General features: G+C 37.6%; 2 protein-coding genes across 7 annotated transcripts in view; one reads left to right on the forward strand and one right to left on the reverse strand.

Moving 5' to 3' along the window:
- The window catches only part of LOC143034536 (uncharacterized), a 44,181-nt gene extending 39,966 nt beyond the window's left edge, over positions 1–4,215 (forward strand). For 4 of the 5 annotated variants that reach the window (XM_076200730.1, XM_076200729.1, XM_076200731.1 and 1 more), the window contains 4 exons: positions 761–1,134; positions 1,710–1,933; positions 2,408–2,594; positions 3,283–4,214. In XM_076200730.1, the coding sequence (XP_076056845.1) occupies positions 761–1,134; positions 1,710–1,933; positions 2,408–2,594; positions 3,283–3,422 (925 nt within the window). In that variant the 3' untranslated portion in view covers positions 3,423–4,214. Of the gene's footprint in view, positions 1–760; positions 1,135–1,709; positions 1,934–2,407; positions 2,595–3,282 lie in introns of all 5 variants that reach the window. The other variant, XM_076200732.1, reaches the window with a different exon arrangement.
- LOC143034535 (uncharacterized) overlaps positions 1–18,723 on the reverse strand; it is a 122,231-nt gene that overhangs the window by 51,377 nt on the left and 52,131 nt on the right. The window contains exon 1 of one of the 2 annotated variants that reach the window (XM_076200725.1): positions 1,732–1,838. The exons of the other annotated variant lie outside the window; for it this stretch is intronic. The gene's annotated coding sequence lies outside the window, so the exon portion shown is untranslated. Of the gene's footprint in view, positions 1–1,731; positions 1,839–18,723 lie in introns of those variants that run through there. 2 annotated transcript variants of the gene reach the window in all.

The raw sequence follows: 18,723 nt of genomic DNA on the forward strand, positions 1-18,723 counted from the left end.
CCATAACCAAAAAGAGATATTACAATCTATTATTTAATCAATGTGAATTACATAAAGAACTGAGATGGAGCAATAACTATATATAATAGGCAGATTTGATATACAAAACAGGACATCCTCAAAAAGGGTAATAAATGAATGAAAAGTTTGTCCTGATTTATCTTGTGCCGGCTTTTCTGGATAATATATATATTATCAGAAATATTTTGGTTGAAACCCTTGTATATTGTAAGTATATTATCCTAATTTTGCAGGATAATGAAGCTGTTATTTTTTTATTTGTGAGTATAAATTAGTGGGAGGTGATTGGTGCTTTGATTGGTGATGGGTAACTTTTGTATTGCTTGTAAAATCCTATGCTTATATCTGACCTTAAATAATTCCTTATATTTAGTAGTTGGTTATATTACTCCATATACAAGAGATATATAATGGGATAATATTCGGATTTTATTGTTGTGTTCTTGTAGTAGGTAAGGTGTACTTAGTTACTATGATTGTGGACCAAAATATTCAGTAGAATTACATTGATTTTAATTTGCTTTTCATAGGTATACATTTTTCATTTATTATTGACTTCATTCATTGTATGAATTTTAGAACTTGTGTGCCCATATTTTTGGTGCATACCCAGCTTCATACTTATTTCAGATGTGATTTTCCTTATTGGATATTAATGTAGAAACGTTTTTTTTGTGTATTGTTTAGGAATGGTGAAAATCATGTTCTTTATTATAGGGGTGATTTGAATTTTTTGCAGGATTAGATCAAGATACCCTCCTAGTACTGACGAGGAAGAGGACTATGTTCCAAAAGCAAAAAGAAAGTTGGCCAAAGCACCTGCAATCCAAAAGATGCCATCAGTTGTGTCAGTGAACATTCCGCAATTCGACACGTTTGACGATGCAGCGGGTGTGTCTGACATATTAATTGATACATCCAGCCTAGCTCCAACCAGTACCCCAATTAGAGTGTCAACAGCACCCGTTTCAACAGCACCCGTTAGCTCAGGTATCATGTTCGACAATGCAGGAGGTGTGTCTGACATATTAATTCATACATCCAGCCTAGCTCCAACCAGTACCCCAATTAGAGCGTCAACAGCACCTGTTTCAACAGCACCCGTTAACTCAGGTATCTGTTTATCTGTTAAACCTATTTCAGTCAATTTCTATCGAAAAAATAATATATTTAAAATTTCTTGCTTTGTTTTAAAAAATTATTCTTAGCATTAGTTCTGGTGGTAACTTTTACTGGTTTGAAGCTATGCCAGTTAATAACTTTTCCAAATAATATACATACATATACCAAGGCTTTTTCCCCCTTTAAGGGGGGGTAGCCAAAAAAGAACAAGGCATAAAATCACTCCCACCCTTTCCATCCCCACACCCAACTCCCTTCCACCCTCCCTCCCATCTTAGCCCTTCTGGATGATTATAGATGATAATATAGATTCTAATGGATGATAATATAGATTCTATGGATGATAATATAGATTCTACTTAATTTCAATTAAGGGCTGCTTATCATTTCTGTCATATGAATGATTGAATGTACTTCTCATTCTCAAAAGTTGTGAAATAATTTATTTTTATGCTAACCGGATGAGATTAATACAATGTTAATATTTTTTTTTGTGTAAGATGCAAGATAATTTTAAAAATAAAAAGTTTATGGTATTCATTTTGCGTATTTTACCCTTTTTGCAGCGCGAGATGTAGAGTTTCTTACCATTTTAATGGAATTGAAACATGATCTGGAGGAGCTACGTGCTGAGGTGAGAGCCTGCAGGGCAGAGCTACAGAAGCTCAATAAAACGAGCGGAAAGGTTGATGACGCTGAGCTTCCAATGCAGTTGCCACTCACCTCCTTAGAGGAGTTTGACGTATTCGAGGGCTGGTTAAATGAAGATAAAACACACCAAAAGATATTGGTAAGAATGTTTTTTCAATGTACGCTAGCTTTTCTGAAATTATCTAGATTAATATACGACAAAAAAGGAGTACCACTCAGATGCATTTAAACGTTTGCCAATTACTTCTGTTAGAAAATTATGATGACTCTGTCCAAATATTGTATTTACCAAAGTTTCTTATATTGTCTAGTGTCTGTAGAACGTACCTTATTTATTGTCATGTTTTACACGAGTACATACAATAGCATTTTAAGGATTGTTACTGGTAATTCTGACCCAACTACGATTGTGTCATTTTAGAGGGCATATTTTGTTGCTGCAGTTATTTTCTAGTAGGTGTCTCTTTGTTTTTAATTTATTATTGCTATTCGACTTTTAAATACTTTTTTAGGCTCCATCCTGCTCCCTAACCCGGCTTCTCTTTCTAATAATTGTCTCTGCTTAAGTTTGTCATTCATAGTTCATTTCTGTGTAATACCTCTTCTACTTCAGGAGAACAAGCTCTGCTTGATTGGAGGCTTTGACCTACGGGACTGCGTCAGGAGGATGGGCTCTTCGCTACTAAGCCACCTGCTCCAGGTCAAATTCAACTGGATTGGAACGAAGGGCTGGAAGAGCAAGGATGATGCGGAGGCAAAACGGGGTTTCAAATCCACAACGCTGTCTACAGTCTGGATTGGTATGTTTTATCTTTCGTCTAAGAGAACTATTTTTTAATGAATATTGATATCGAAATACTGGTGATATGTATGAGGAATGAATAGCATCATTTTCGTTAATAATTTTTTATTCTTATTTACAGTTTGAGATTGTTGAAAGTGCATCAGATGCCCCTTGTTATATTAAACGAATAACCCGGGTATATGGGGGCCATTGTGGGGTTGTTTTTAATAATGTCAAGATTCTATATATCGACCCTATTTTGGTTTACTTGTTAGGGTGCTGAAATATGGTTTTGGGCACAATGATCACTAACGTAATTTATTGAAGTTATTAGCTATAGGTGTTTACACTCTATTTCACATGTTTCTGCATGATTGTTTTTTTTTTGTTATATCCCTTGTGTCTTACTTTAGTAGGCATTTAAATAAATAAACGTCGAATTGGATCTATTTCTAATACTATGCATTTCTTGCAAGCTTGTTAGCAAGCAGTACTTACTGAAACCTAATCTTAGTACAAAAAACTTATAATTCCCCATAAACGTTTTGAACTTTTATGTAGATCGAAGTCTATTTCTTTTTCAGCTTTCTTCACTCGTTTTAAGGAAAAATACTAACTTAGAGGTTCTGAATGTCTTATCAATTCTATTTGTTCAACTGATTTTTAAATATCTATTAACATAGTTAATTCTTTCCATTTTTTAGGTGCTATCCTCCGTTTAACTTGCATTGAAGGTGCTGTGCAAGCCCATGTAGAGCGGGAAATCATGATTTATCTGAGAAATGCCTCAGACAGATGTGGAGGCAGAAAAAGGAGAGAGCAGGACTCTGCTACATCCGTTTGATAATAGAAGTCTTAATTGGTCTTAGTTTAAAATAAGTATGCCATTAAATCAGACCCAGTCGACACCTAGAAGTCAGATAATGTACAACATACATAGTTCTTCTGTACAATTGCAAATAAAATAATATTTGTTAAATTAATATTTTTTGTTATTGTGTATTCACCTGGTCTTTGGATCACGTGTTGGACTCGTGATCGACAGCTATTACTATATATTAGACATTTGTGAAAATGACAATTGGTTCTAATGCATTTGCCTAATTCCAAACACTAAATTAAAATGATCACATGTAAAATGAAATTCTGCCGAAATATATGACCAATTTAACGGGTGCTGAGAATTTGTTTCCAAATTTGTGTATGTCTCGGATATATGCGATATGCAAAATATCAAAATGTAAGCTTATTAATATCAGAGACAAACGCCATGTTTACTATGTCTGTTTATAACGGACTGAGTTTTAGACAAAGGCTGTATAAACATTGACTAATCATTTGTGTGTGTGTTAGTCGCTGATAATTATAGTTTGTACATTCAATTTTGGCATCGTGTATATATAATAATTATTCAAACAATTTTAGCAAATTTAGAAAATATGATTTCTCAGCACCGGTGATATTTGTGGTTAACCGTGAATGAGCCATTGCCGGGGTCTCACTAATTGCCGAACAAACCGAACAAAACCGAGAAAAGCCGAACAAAACAACAAAACCCAAACAAGGACGGGTTTTGCTCAAATGCACACTTCTATATATATATGGTTGCATTATTTGAACTATTTTCTTTAAAATGTGTGATTTCCATGTAATATGATCAAAGAGAAGTTAAGCGCAGGTTAGCTTCGTTTGACTAATGCTGAGGTAAACAATTTTGCTAGTGGCATTGTAATGGCTTTCCGGCTTGGTGCAAGGTGGAGAAGGAGGAAAAAACTATTGGTGCATGAATTCAAACTCACGCCCATAAGGAGTGACATTTATTTGAAAAGTCACTGGAGATTGGATTAGAAAAATTAGTGATGTCAGACGAAGGTAGCTTAGCGTAGGATACGGGATCTCGTCAGACGAAATAGAGACGATGTAGAGAGAGGATCAAGAGACGATCTAGAGAGACGATCGAGGGAGACGATCGAGAGAGACGATGTAGAGACGAGAGAAAGAGATCCTGAGTGTAACCAGAAGGTGAAATTACAGTGAAAGAAGAAAGAAAATTCACCACCCTTTTATTAACCCAAAGGACGAGAGAACTAGGCACGGGGCCTAGAAAATAGTGAGACTACAGGAAATACAAGGCATTGGGCCTACTGCTTAAGAGGAACTTGAATATTTAGTGAAATTCAGGTAACGAAGGCAAGGGGCCTTGAGACGAGTGGTATTACAAGTCAAATTTAAGTGTAATGATCGAGGACCGACAGTGGTGGTGACAGTGGTGACAAGGGGTGGCGAAAGTGGTGAACAGCGGTGCGACGAACGAACTGAGTGTTAAACACCTCCGAAGAGAAGTGGCGCAAGAAGTCTACGGGAACAAGACAACCAAAATCAAGAGTGTATTAGTTCCAAGACGACTACGAGAGAAATCTACAACTTCAAGTAACTGCTACGATGGGAACAAGCATTCTTCAAGATTCTTCAAGGTGATCATTATCTACAAGGCGGTCTTCAAGGCAGAGTGTGTGATGGAGGAGGAACAAAGTCGTTGACGAATGACAAGGCCGTAGAAGGACGTCAAGAGAGAAATTGACATCACGAAGCGACATCGCAAGCAGCCAGGATAAAGCAAGGTATTAGTAATAAGTATGAGTACCCCTCAGAATTCTAACGTGTTGAGACACGAAATGCACACATCAAATACAAATATTCCAAAATTCACAGGAGAGTCTAACACATACGGTGTAAACAAGTTCCTGAACCTCATAGACACTCTTATAGTTAGTAAAAACATTACCAATGAGAATCGTAAGATTGAGATTCTCAAGGAGAATATAGATCCAGAGCATGGAAGGGCGAGGTTTGTCATTAACTTCCAGCAAATGGAATAAATTAATCAATATGATAATTACAAAACGACCTTTCTCAAACATTTCATGTCCAAATGTGATCAGGATCCTATTAGATCATTGGTAAAAATTATTAAGGAAGTTAGGACAAGTGAACCTGACACAGAGTACTTAGCTAGATTGGATAGATGGTCAAAAGACATGAATTCTATCTTGAAAGATTCAGACTGGATAGAAAGATCTAGTGAGAAGATGAAAATCTCACAGGTAATCAAATTGATTACATTTAGCTTATTGGCAAAGAATTCTGATGACTTAACAGCAGAAAGGCTGTACAAGGATCTAAAATCAAATATAAGTTTAGGAGAAGTAGATTATCTTCTTCAAGGATACAGTGAGACCAGAACAATAAACCCATATGTAATGCCTATAAATCAACAAAGCCAATATAGGAACTCTAGAGAGTTTAAGAAAACAGAAGTAGGACATAGGCGACATGCTAGAAGTCCATCTAGGGATAGGGATACCAGAATCCTATGTTTTAATTGTAATGCATGGGGACACAAAGCACAATAATGTTTTTATGGGATTATTTGCAGAAATTGCAAATACGAAGGTCACAATGAGTATCAATGTAGGAACCCTCCATTCTGTATTTACCATAATAAAATCGGACACAGAACTCATGAGTGCCGGAATTTTCGGGTACCCCCAGGGCTAAGAGGAAAAACCCCAGACACAGAATAAACAATTTCAGACCTCCCCATATATATACCGATAGGCGGTATTGTGTTAAATATGGGAATGCAAGGGAGATGAAAGAAACTGACAAACTGATAATTACTGTTGGTAAAACTTCTGTAGGACCTCTCATTGCAGGTAAAGTGTTCAATAAGCCTATTCAAATTTTTATTGATACAGGGTCTGTAGTTAATGTAATTACTAGTAAAGTTTTAAACCAGTTGAACCCAGGAGTGAAAATGTTGGAACCGATCCGTTACACATTGCAAGGTGTAACTGGAAATCAGTTAAAAACATTAGGTAAGATTGAGCTAGAAGTTGCCTTATATACAAATGAACAATTGTACATCCCAGTGATAGTGGTAGAAGAGTCTGTTTTTCCAGGAGATTTATTGATAGGATTTGCAACTATGAGAAAAGAAAACATGGTAATTTGTCCTGCTGACTTAGGAATTTTAGTGAAGTCACAGTTAATCCCATTCTTAAATCAACCAGACTTAAGACCAGTGACAGGAATCAATGAATCCTTAGATAACATTTCTATCCTAGATAGCGTGACCGAGCGGTCCAACCCTACAGAAAGTAAAACAATTTGTGAACCCAACTCAGAAGTTCAGGAAATCCCAGAGATTACTAAATTATCAACCACAGATGCCTTGAGAATTGCAGATTGCGGATTAACAAGGTCGACATTGTTACATCCCATGTCAATTAATAAGGTTGAAGTGTGTTTGAAAGGAATCAATGTAGACTCTGAAGTAATTACAGTCCCAGAATCAGTTAAACTTAAAGGATTGAAGTGGGACTCAGGGATTTATAAGACAAATAAGAACAGAGTAGAAGTATTAGTAATTAATACTATGAATAAAGAGATAGTTTTTAAGAAATGTACACAAATAGGATGTATTCAGGTGTGTACTAAACCTATTAAGATTTTAAATGAGAATAGTGAGGAGATAGAATTACCAACTTCATCAATTTGTTCAGTACAAGAAGGCATAGACTTAAGAAATAGATATAAAGAATTATTACAATCAACTAATTGCCCTGAGTTGGATGAAGCTTTATTTGCTTTGCTTATGAAACATAAAAAAGCAATTGCTTTGCCGGGGGACGCCTTAGGCAAAACAACTGTTTTAAAACACCACATTAAGTTAAAACCAGGAACCCAACCTATCTACATACCAGCTTACAGAGTTCCTCACTCTAAATTAGCTGTAGTAGATCAACTTATCACTGAAATGTTATCACAGGATATTATTGAACATAGTAAAAGTGAGTGGAATTTTCCGTTGATCTTAGTACCAAAGTCTGATGGGACCATGCGACCAGTTATTGATTACAGGGAATTGAATAAGCACACCATTCGTGACAGGTTACCATTACCCATTATCGGTGACATTTTGAGAAGTTTGGGAACTGAGAAGAGATATTTTAGTACTATAGATATCAAATCAGCTTTTTGGCAAATAGAATTGCATGAAGATTCAAGAGAGTTTACAGCATTTTCTACTACAACAGGACATTATGAGTTCAAGAGAATGCCATTTGGGTTATGTAATAGTCCATTAACTTACATGAGATTAATGAATACTATTCTAGATGGATTGTTAGGAAACACTGCCAGTGTATTTCTAGATGACATTTTAATAATTTCTCAGACTGCAGTGGAGCACTTTAAGAAATTAGATTTGATATTCTCAAGACTAGGAGAAGCTGGGTTAAAAGTAAAACTTGAAAAATGTAAGTTCTTGCAAGACAGTGTCATTTACTTAGGACATAAGATAGACAGACACGGGCTGAGTACAGTAAATTCAAAGGTGGACGCTGTCAAGAATTTTCTAGTTCCGACCAACGTAGACAAGGTTAGGAGCTTTTTGGGATTAACAGAATATTATAGTAAATTCATTCAAAGTTATGCTGACATTGCTAATCCACTAAGTTCATTGTTAAGAAAGGACTCAAAGTTCATGTGGGGACCTGCGCAACAGCAATCTTTTGACAAGTTGAAAGATAAACTCACAAGTTCACCTATTTTAATTTTTCCCAACTATGAAAAAGAATTTATTCTTTGTACTGATGCGTCTGACATAGGATTAGGAGGCATACTAATGCAAGAGAGAAATGGAACTTTAAAACCCATAGCTTACACATCCAGACTTTGTAATAGTGCGGAGAGAAACTATTCTATAACTGAAAGAGAAACTTTAGCAGTAATTTATTCTTTAGAAAGTTTTAGGGATATGATACTAGGGTATCCCATCAGAGTCTGGACTGATCACCCAGCTATTCAGAACTTATTTAAGCATAAGAATCTTAGAGGCAGACTTGCTAGATGGTTTGCGATACTTCAGTGCTATGAAGTTCAATTTGAATATATTCCGGGTAGAAGGAATGTAGCAGATCCACTTTCTAGAAACATTAGTCAACCAATGACTGGGACAGGGTTGATTAATTTTGTTTGTAGTATAGAAGAATTAGTAACTTTAGATGAAGAAATGCTAATAAGAGAACAGAGAGATGATGAGACATGTGATTCAATAATCAAGCATTTGATGAACCCAAGAGGAGATCCTCCAAAGCTACCAAAGGGGTATAAGATAGAGGAATTTCATTTGATTAATGGAATATTGTATAGGAAAACATTTGTAAATGGGAAAGATATTTCTAGAGGTCAAGTAAATCAGTTGGTTATACCCCAAACTCTGGTAAATGAGATATTGAAGTTACTTCATGATAGTGATTGTAGTTCACATCCTGGAAAGGATAAAACTTATAGACAGGCACAACTTAAGTACTTTTGGCTAGGTATGAAGAAAACTATATATGATTATATAGAAAAGTGTGTAAAATGTGTAAAGGTGAAGGGAAATACACCAAAACCTGCTCCTATACTCACCTATCCCATTCCACAGAAACCTTGGGAAAGAGTTCACATGGATACATTGGAATTGCCTTTATCCGAGAACGGCTTTAAATACCTATTTGTTGCTATTGATTATTTTTCAAGATTTTGTATATTACAACCCATTATCAATAAGAAAGCTGAAACTATTGCTTCCGTAATCTATGATCAGATAATCTGTAATTTTACTACACCTAACATCCTAGTTTCAGATAATGGGACTGAATTTAATAACAAAATCTTGGAAAATCTATGTAATGTATTCCACATCAAGAAAGTCAATATACTCGTTAACCATCCCCAAAGTAATGGAGTAGTAGAAAGGTTAAACAAAAAGATAATTATATGTCTTAGAACCCTAATAAGTCCTCATAGTGTAACTTGGGATACTTGGATTCCTTGTGCTAAGTGTACCCTGAACAATCAAATTAATGTAGCAACTGGTGATACACCTCATTTTATAAATTTTGGGGAGGACAAAACTCTGCCATATGAAATGTTGACTGCAGAGCAAAAACCCATATATAATATGGATGATTATATATCCAATAGGATAAATACTCTTCAAAGTATTCACCAAAGAGTTAGGAAACATATGCAGGTGTATTCACAAAAGATGAAGGAACAACAACACAAAATAGCTCATAAACTAGAACTGAAAATTGGAGAATTAGTAATGGTCAAATTAACCTCACCCAATAATAAACTTTCACCAAGGTACACTGGTCCATATAGGGTAATTGATTCTGCAGGTGGAAACAAGTTTAAACTTAAACATTTAGAATCAAGAGAAGAGTTGATAGGACATTTAGATGACATAAGGAAAATTAGCTTGCAGATCTATGAAGATGATTATAGTAATACTTTGTGCATAAATATTAATAACCCTGGAGAATATGGAGAATATTATAATGATATTTTTCAAGAGTTGAACATTAATCTTGATGTATTTTACAGATAGTATTGACCATTTGTATGTATTTGGGATGGGAGACCTAAACAACTGGAACTTGGTGTCAAGCAGATACATGGAAACCTAAAGCCCAGGATCTGCTGTGGTCAGACTTGGAATCTTAAGGACTTAAGGACCTCTCATCTGAGTACACACATGAGTATTGTGACCGTTTTAAAGTAATGAGACTGTCTTTGGAATGAAGTGTGTTGGAAAAAAAATTGAATATTGAACAAGAAGAGACACTCAAACTCTAGATTAGTGTGTTTTGCAAATTAATTGCTATTGAAAAGATGATAAACCATTCAGAATTTAAAGTTAGTGCTCATAGTGAATTTTCTAATCAATTATATCCTTTCTGTAGACAATCTGAAGGAGAGCAGAGTCTCTAATGACAAGTTGAAGGAGTGTAGAAGATTTAATAGGAATCTTTACCTCTGTCATTCTTCCATGTTTGTGTTCCGTGAAGCTTTGAAAAATTCATGTGAAGCCTCTCTGGTTAGGAATATGTCTGTTATGAACAATTGTCATTACCAACGAATTTTGGTAGACCAGATCCCTCATTGTAACATACAAGGATCTCATTACCTGTTTTTCCCTAACAAGACAAAGGTATCAATAAATTGTCCCGGGTTGAGTCCTAAATTGGATTTGGTTGAAGGTCTTGTCTCTATTCAAGATAACTGCGAATTGCATGCAGACACTATTTCCACCATTTCTAATACCCTTAATACAATGCATATAACCGAGGACACCTACATTTCAACCTTCAACTTCACATTGCCTGAAAACTCTCCTCCCTTGAAAATTAAGAGAAGACCATTGTCAAGATCTCCCTCAAATGATTTACATATACTACCAATCCTTATCATACCCTTACTTTCAGTGTTAGTGGCAGCACTGATTGCCTTTGTTGTATTCCGGAGATTGGCTCTGTCAAAGCAAATCAACCATGTAACCGCTTAATTCAATGCCTTATATATATTGAGATGCATGTTATTCACATTTATAGGTATTATGTTTATGTATTATTTCCAATTTATTGCATGAATGATGTATTTTGGAGGGTAGATCAACAATTACGCAAGGGTAGATTAGCTTATTCTAGAAATATATTAGCAAGCCCTGTAAGAGGGAAATAAGAAATTGGTCGGGACGACCAAGGGTAGCTGCCGAGCCCTGTAAGAGGCCGGTAGTGTACGAATGGAAATGAGCTAGGACATTAGAATAATTCAGACTCGACGCCTGCTCGATATGTCTATGTGAGGGCGACGTTATGTCTATGTGAGGGCGACGTTATGTCTATGCAAACACACCGACGGTGGTGACTGTTTTATAATCGATGATGTAATCAAAACTCTGTAAGCGCAGGTTAGCTTCGTTTGACTAATGCTGAGGTAAACAATTTTGCTAGTGGCATTGTAATGGCTTTCCGGCTTGGTGCAAGGTGGAGAAGGAGGAAAAAACTATTGGTGCATGAATTCAAACTCACGCCCATAAGGAGTGACATTTATTTGAAAAGTCACTGGAGATTGGATTAGAAAAATTAGTGATGTCAGACGAAGGTAGCTTAGCGTAGGATACGGGATCTCGTCAGACGAAATAGAGACGATGTAGAGAGAGGATCAAGAGACGATCTAGAGAGACGATCGAGGGAGACGATCGAGAGAGACGATGTAGAGACGAGAGAAAGAGATCCTGAGTGTAACCAGAAGGTGAAATTACAGTGAAAGAAGAAAGAAAATTCACCACCCTTTTATTAACCCAAAGGACGAGAGAACTAGGCACGGGGCCTAGAAAATAGTGAGACTACAGGAAATACAAGGCATTGGGCCTACTGCTTAAGAGGAACTTGAATATTTAGTGAAATTCAGGTAACGAAGGCAAGGGGCCTTGAGACGAGTGATATTACAAGTCAAATATAAGTGTAATGATCGAGGACCGACAGTGGTGGTGACAGTGGTGACAAGGGGTGGCGAAAATGTATGTATGTATGTATGTATGTGTGTGTGAGTGTGAGTGTATTTGTGTGTGTTTGTATGTCTGTAGGTTTGTGTCTGTTTTTGTAAGTATGTGTGTGTGTATGCATGTATGTATGTGTGTGTGTGTGTTTGTGTGTGTGTTTGTGTGTGTGTGTGTGTGTGTGTGTGTGTGTGTGTGTGTGTGTGTGTGTGTGTGCGTGCGTGCGTTCGTGTGTGTATTCACTTGGTCTTTGGATCACGTGTTGGACTCGTGATCGACAGCTATTTCCCTCCCGGAAGAGAGCTCAGAGCTCGTATGACCGATCTATGGGTAATGCTATGACCTTACACGCACACACACACCCAACTCCCCGCCCACGAGAGTTGGAGTAACGACTCGAAGCGCAGCGATACTGAAATAAACTCAGCCCTGGGCAGGATTCGAACCAGGGACCGCTGGCACCACCGTAACAACAGTCTGATACTCTACCAACCGCGCCACCGAGTCGTGTGTGTGTGTGTGTGTGTGTGTGTGTGTGTGTGTGTGTGTGTGTGTGTGTGTGTGTGTGTGTGTGTGTGTGTGTGTGATTCACCAAGGTCTTGGATCACGTGTTGGACTCGTGATCGACAGCTATTTTCATTCCCGCAAGAGAGCTCAGAGCTCATATATGACCGATCTAAGGGTAATGCTGTGACCTTACACGCACACACACATCATGCTCCCCGCCCACGAGAGCTGGAGTAACGACTCGCAGCGCAGCGATACTGATACTTGTCCGTAAGTCTACACTTGTATGTGGAAAAATATACTTCCTAGTATTTTACAAACACGTTTGCTTTTTCAGTTACCTCTTTCATTCCATATTAACCAATGCTTTCTGTCCATTATTTCTATATCTTTCTCTGGTTTAAACATTAATATAATGTCGTCATTCTCTTTGCTCTTCCAATGTGAAAAGTCTTAGTTTTTTCGATCTTTATTCATATGTCCTGTCATTTACATTTGGAATAACTTTGGTTGCTTGAATTCCCTCTATTTTCTTAAAATTGTCTTCAGGTGTGGTGTTTGTGCATTCCAGTCAGGGACGAATCAAACTTTCAATAATGTTCTTCATCATGTCCTCTTCCATGTAACGAAATGACACTTATATTTCTCAGCAAACCATAGGTATCTCTCCTGACATTCACGCGACAAATCATCCCCTATGAGGATCCTTAGGTCCTCTTCTTCATTTGCCTTTCCTTCATTTCCCTTTTTTTTTTTTTTTTTTTTTTTTTTTTTTTCTCTCTTCTTTGCCTGACTCCATTCACAAATTTATCTAGGTCTTCCTTTAATAGTTTGCAATCCTCTTCGTCCTTTACCTCCTTCATGATCTTGGCACCATCTGCAAATAAGTTTGCACAGTTGTCTGTTCCATTCAGCATGTCATTTATAAACAATAGGAACACTACAGGTGCCAGCATTGAGCAATGTGGTACTCCACTGGTCACTTTTGTCTAATCTAACTTTTTCATCTTTCAATGCCGTTCTCATGCGTCTATCACATAAGAAGTATTTTATCCATTTCCATTCTGCGTTGTATGATTAAAACAACAACAACAAATAGATGGCGAATACAATAAAAAGGTTAAACATAAAAAGTGATCCTCCACTCAACCCTAGTCAAAACAACCAAGGAAAATATTCAAAACTAAAACTTCATTGCACCAGCGCCAGCTTAAGGCATTTCTCCAAAAACAGGTTCCTAACTCATAAATCAAGAAAATAGTAAGACAAACAGAAATATACAAAGGACAAAAACGGACACAGATGTTATCTCCTCCTTCCTCCAACAAAAAGGTAGAACAAAAGAGGGCCCAGACAAGATTCCAAACATTCATCTAAAACAATGTAACCCAAAAACAATAAAGGCGTTGACAGACACGTAGGCACAACAAATTTCCAACAATCTGGAAAAGAGCATCCATGAACCCCATCTTATCACCAGGCAAACCATCATAAAACCCGACATCCTATAGACAAATTTCCATACTTTTCCCTATTTGAGACTGGAATAAAAAGAGGGGTGTATGTTGGAATGAAAAGAGGAGAAATACACCTTAGGACTAGGTATAATGAAAAGGGTATACTGGTAAGATCACGCACAAAGCGGAATGTAACTACGAAATTAAGGTTGCCAGACAAGCTGGATCTCGCCCCAAGGGCTTTTTTCATATCTACAAAACTAGAAATACGCAAAGGACTCAATTAAAATCCGACAAGAATATCTTGATAGATTCAAAGGAAAGAGTTGTCGAGGCATTTCTTGACTATTTTCTCTCAGTATTTACAAAAGAGAGGACAGATATGGTACCTGACTGTCACCCGATCTTCAGTAGTAATGAGGAAAGTCGACTAATTAGTAAAAGAATTAGTAAGAAAGATGTAGTTATGCAGACTGATAGACTTGATGCAAAATCCCCGGCTCTAGACGAAATTTTTCCCAGAATACTAAAATAGTGAAAGTTTGAAATCTGATAACAGTTAACGGAAATATTTAGTAAGCAGGTTGACAATGGATTTGTGCCTATTTTTTGGGTGTAGGTAAACATTCCTGTTTTTGAAAAGGGTGATGAATATTCTATACACAACTACAGGTCAACTTTGACGTCGGTTAGAGGTAAAATGCTGCAATCATTAATAGCAAATAGTATCAGGAATCATATCAAGAGGCATACTTTGATTCATGACTCACAACATAGGTTCACCAGGAGTAGGTCGCTCGTAACTAATACTTTATCCTTCTACACTAATGTTTACAAGGCAGCAGATAACAATGATAATTACGATGTTATTTACCCTGACTTTAGCAAAGCGTTCGACAAAGTGCCCCGCCAGAGACTATTAAATAAAACCAAAGCCCATGGCATAGGAGGAAAAGTGTTTGGATTGACTAGAGTATGAATTAGTAACAGAAAACAGCGATCACCATTAACGGTGTAAAATTCAAATGGGTTAGTGTTAGTGGTGAAGTTCCTCAGGGCTCGGGTTTGGGTCCCTTATTGTTCATTATGCATATGAACGACTTGGGCAATGGGATTAGTAGTGGTGTTAGTAAGTTTGTGGATAGATGTAAAATAGGGCACCCATTAGGTCCGAGGAAGATCCTGTGATACTACAGGAAGATCTTAAAAAATTGTTTGCATGGTCAGAGAAATGGTAAATAGACTTCAATATCTCAAAGTGTTGCGTGTTAACGTAGGATTAAACAATTCATATTAGAGAAAACAGATCATGAAAATGGAGCGTAAATCCTGACCTTAAATCTAGGGAACAGTGCATTAGTGCCAGGAATAAGGGTAACAGGACATTAGGATTTATTGCAAGGACGGTTACAAACAAAAATGCAGAGGTAACTATTAAACTCTATCTGGCGATAGACTCATCCTTGGCTATGTGGTACAGTTTTGGTCTACGTCCTAAAGAGTGAATATCAGTACAGAGGAGAAAGACCAAAATTATACAAGGGCTTAGACATTTACCATTCGAAGACAGGTGCCTTAACATACGCTCTCTGTAAAGTCGAAGAGTGCGGGGTGATGTAATAAACATATTCAAATGGGTCAAGGGGTATAATAAGGGAGATACAGGCAAGGTTTTCATGTTAAGACAGCAGGGCAGGACTCGTAGCAATGGGACAAATTTAGGTTTAAGAAAGAAATAGGTAAGAACTGGTTTGCCGAGAGAGTGGTTAGCAAATGGAATAAACTTAGTAGCCATGCAGTGCGAGCTGAAACAATTAATTCTTTCAAGAGAAGATTAGATACCTTTATGGATAGTGACGATAGCTGATATTGAACATGGAACTGCTTAGTGTAGGTCTAACGGTCTCTTGCAGCCTCCCTCATTCTTATGTTTGCATATTCTTATGTTCTTATACCCAAAATAATGGAAAGAATGGTCTCAGTAAGAACCAAAGTCAAAAATGCTCATTTCCCTTAACCAACATGGATTTAACGAGGTCCACTCCACGAACACCAAGCAGATGAGAACATCTCCTTGGGCCACAGCAGCCTTTTGTTCCTTCACAACCTCTCTCTATCAATTCCCAAATCTTACATTATCTCTATCCGGCTCAACAGGCATTCCTCGTGTATCCAATGCCCCCTTCACCCCATCTATCAACACCATTCTTGATCTTCCTCTCACCAACGTTTTTTAAATAGTTTTGACTTGTCTTTCTCCCGGTCTTTCCATGTGCCCAAATCGTCTCAGCAGACCATGATCTACCCTACCTGATAGCACTTTTTCTATTCCTGTTCCCTGCCTCACTTTTACATTTCTCAGTCTATCAATCCTTGTAACACCTAATCAGATATTCAAACACTTCACCTAAAAAATATTTAGACTCTTTTTGCCTCAATTGTAGGTCAAGTTTTTGCTACATAAAATGCCGTGGATAGAATACCACCTTACTACAACCTTCTTTTTGCATTCATCCCCAAAAGACTTTCCCAAAATCCCCAAAAGACTTTCCCAAAATACTTTTCATTCCACTAAGACAATTGGTTTCTTTACTCTATAATTCACCTCCACATCTACTCCGTTCACTGCCACATGTAACCCCAAATACTTAAAAATCTCCGCTTCTTCGAGCCTCGCGCTCTTCAAGCTCAAATTCATTTCGCCACCAGCACCACCCACTGTACATCTCATCTTCCTCTCACATACCCTTCCTTATTCAGTCGCCATCTGCTTCACTCTGTCCCCAGAATCAGGCACAAGTGTAGTGCGACAAAAAAAAAAAAAAAAAAAAAATCATATCTCACGTACATCCACCAGTACCCACCAATTCTAAACGTCTGCCTGGCACTCTCGTGTTACCTCACCACCTCACCTATATACACGCTGAACAATCACGGGGACATAACACAACCCTGACGCAGCCCTACGTTAACCACAAACTATTTCCTCTCCCATTCTCGATTTCATTTAGTTGAGAGAGCTCCTCTCCGCACCGAAAGGGTTAAGTGGGACATATTTGGCCGAGTAATAAATGAATATAGAATATTTCCTGTCCAGGCTATCATATGGAACAGTTCAGTGTTTGAGTCCGATAAAATCACCTACGCGAAACTTGGGAACGTCCCACGCGCATTTGGCCTTTTTACGAACCAAAAGGACTTATGCCATCACGTACTCTCATCGACAACATACCTGGATCCTTACAGAAGATGTCTGGTTACAAGAAGTTCGAGAACTGTGGCTCTACTGGTCCCACCAAGACAATGAAATCATGATCCCCAAACTCATGTTGCTCGCGTCTCCTAAGGTCGCGTCGTCTTGCTTCCTTCCTCGAAGTGCGTCTCGCCTCACGTTAAGTCCGCCCGACCATTTTAAAGTGAACCTTTTCCTCTGGCTGCCAGGGATTACGTCAGAGGACCAAGGAAAAAATAAGCGGAGACAAGGTGCTCTGGAGGTGCTTTTAGCACGCCCCTTTTCCTATCTCCCTCCTCTCCCTCCATACCTTCCCTTACGCCCTCCCACTTCCATCCACTGAGCGTCTCCTTGAACTTGTTAGGCCGCTTATCATTGACCCTAAGGCTGACATATTTTGTTGTACCAATAATCCTCCTCTTTCTCATTTTCCTACTTCTCTTTTTTTTCCTCCTCCTTCTTCTCCTTTTCCTCCTCCTCCTCTCCCTCATCTTCTTTCCATATGTTTAGTTGTTCCCAGGTTTTCTTTACCCGGGCTTTTTTTTTTTTTTTTTTTTTTTTTTTTTTTTTTTGTATGCTTTGCATGGTCCATTCCCTTCTCTCTTTATACTCTCATCCCCCTCCCCCCCCTCTCTCTCTCTTTCCGTCTCTCTCCACGAAAATGCATGAGGTCTCTCTGCGGCATCTATGATAAAATAAAAATGCAACCTAGTACCGCAGGGATTGAATATATAGATATATATATATGTATATATATATATTTATATATACATATATATATTTTCATATATATATATGTGTGTGTGTGTGTGTGTGTGTGTGTGTGTGTGTGTGTGTGTGTGTGTGTGTGTGTGTGTGTGTGTGTGTGTAGGAAGTCTCCAGACACCAGATTTCAAATAAAAATAAAATCAACTCTTCTTCTGGTAGCATGTTAAAAAACTTTCTGGAAAGTTTAAAGCTTCTAAGTGGCCTTTATCGCCTAAGTCACAGTTTCAACCTTAGTGCCAGCCAATGTCATATTCACCATTGTTGATGACTCTTTTGTCAGTATTTTTTCTGCAGACAAAGGCAAACACATACGCTTTTATTTGTATAGAAGGCTGCGAAGCAGAAACTACAGAACTACAGGGCCATAGGCCTGGCCTCACTCATGCGTAAAATGAAAGGAACAGTTATATGATATGCCAGAGAACGGCACTTAGAAAACTACTGTAAATACTATTGCGTAACCTAGAATTTCACAATATTTATCTCAAATTACGAAAAAATTAAGAGTGTAGCTTTAGTACATTTGAACTTTGGAAAATATTTTAATAGTGCCCCCCACGAGAGACTTTCAACTATGTTTACTTTGCATGGAATAAGAGATAGATTGATAAGCTGGATTATAAACTGTCTGAAAAATAAAAGTGAGTTGTTCTGAATGGTAAAAATTGCTGTAAATATAAGACGAGTGGAAATCCCCAGGCTTCCGTTCTAGAGCCACTTCCATTCATACATCGATGACGTAAACTGTGGACTTAAATACTAACTGGACGAAAAAGAAAAGGCT

This window comes from Oratosquilla oratoria, chromosome 17 (assembly GCF_046742065.1).
Source record: "Oratosquilla oratoria isolate Oo_2021 chromosome 17, ASM4674206v1, whole genome shotgun sequence".
NCBI classification, from domain to species: domain Eukaryota; kingdom Metazoa; phylum Arthropoda; class Malacostraca; order Stomatopoda; family Squillidae; genus Oratosquilla; species Oratosquilla oratoria.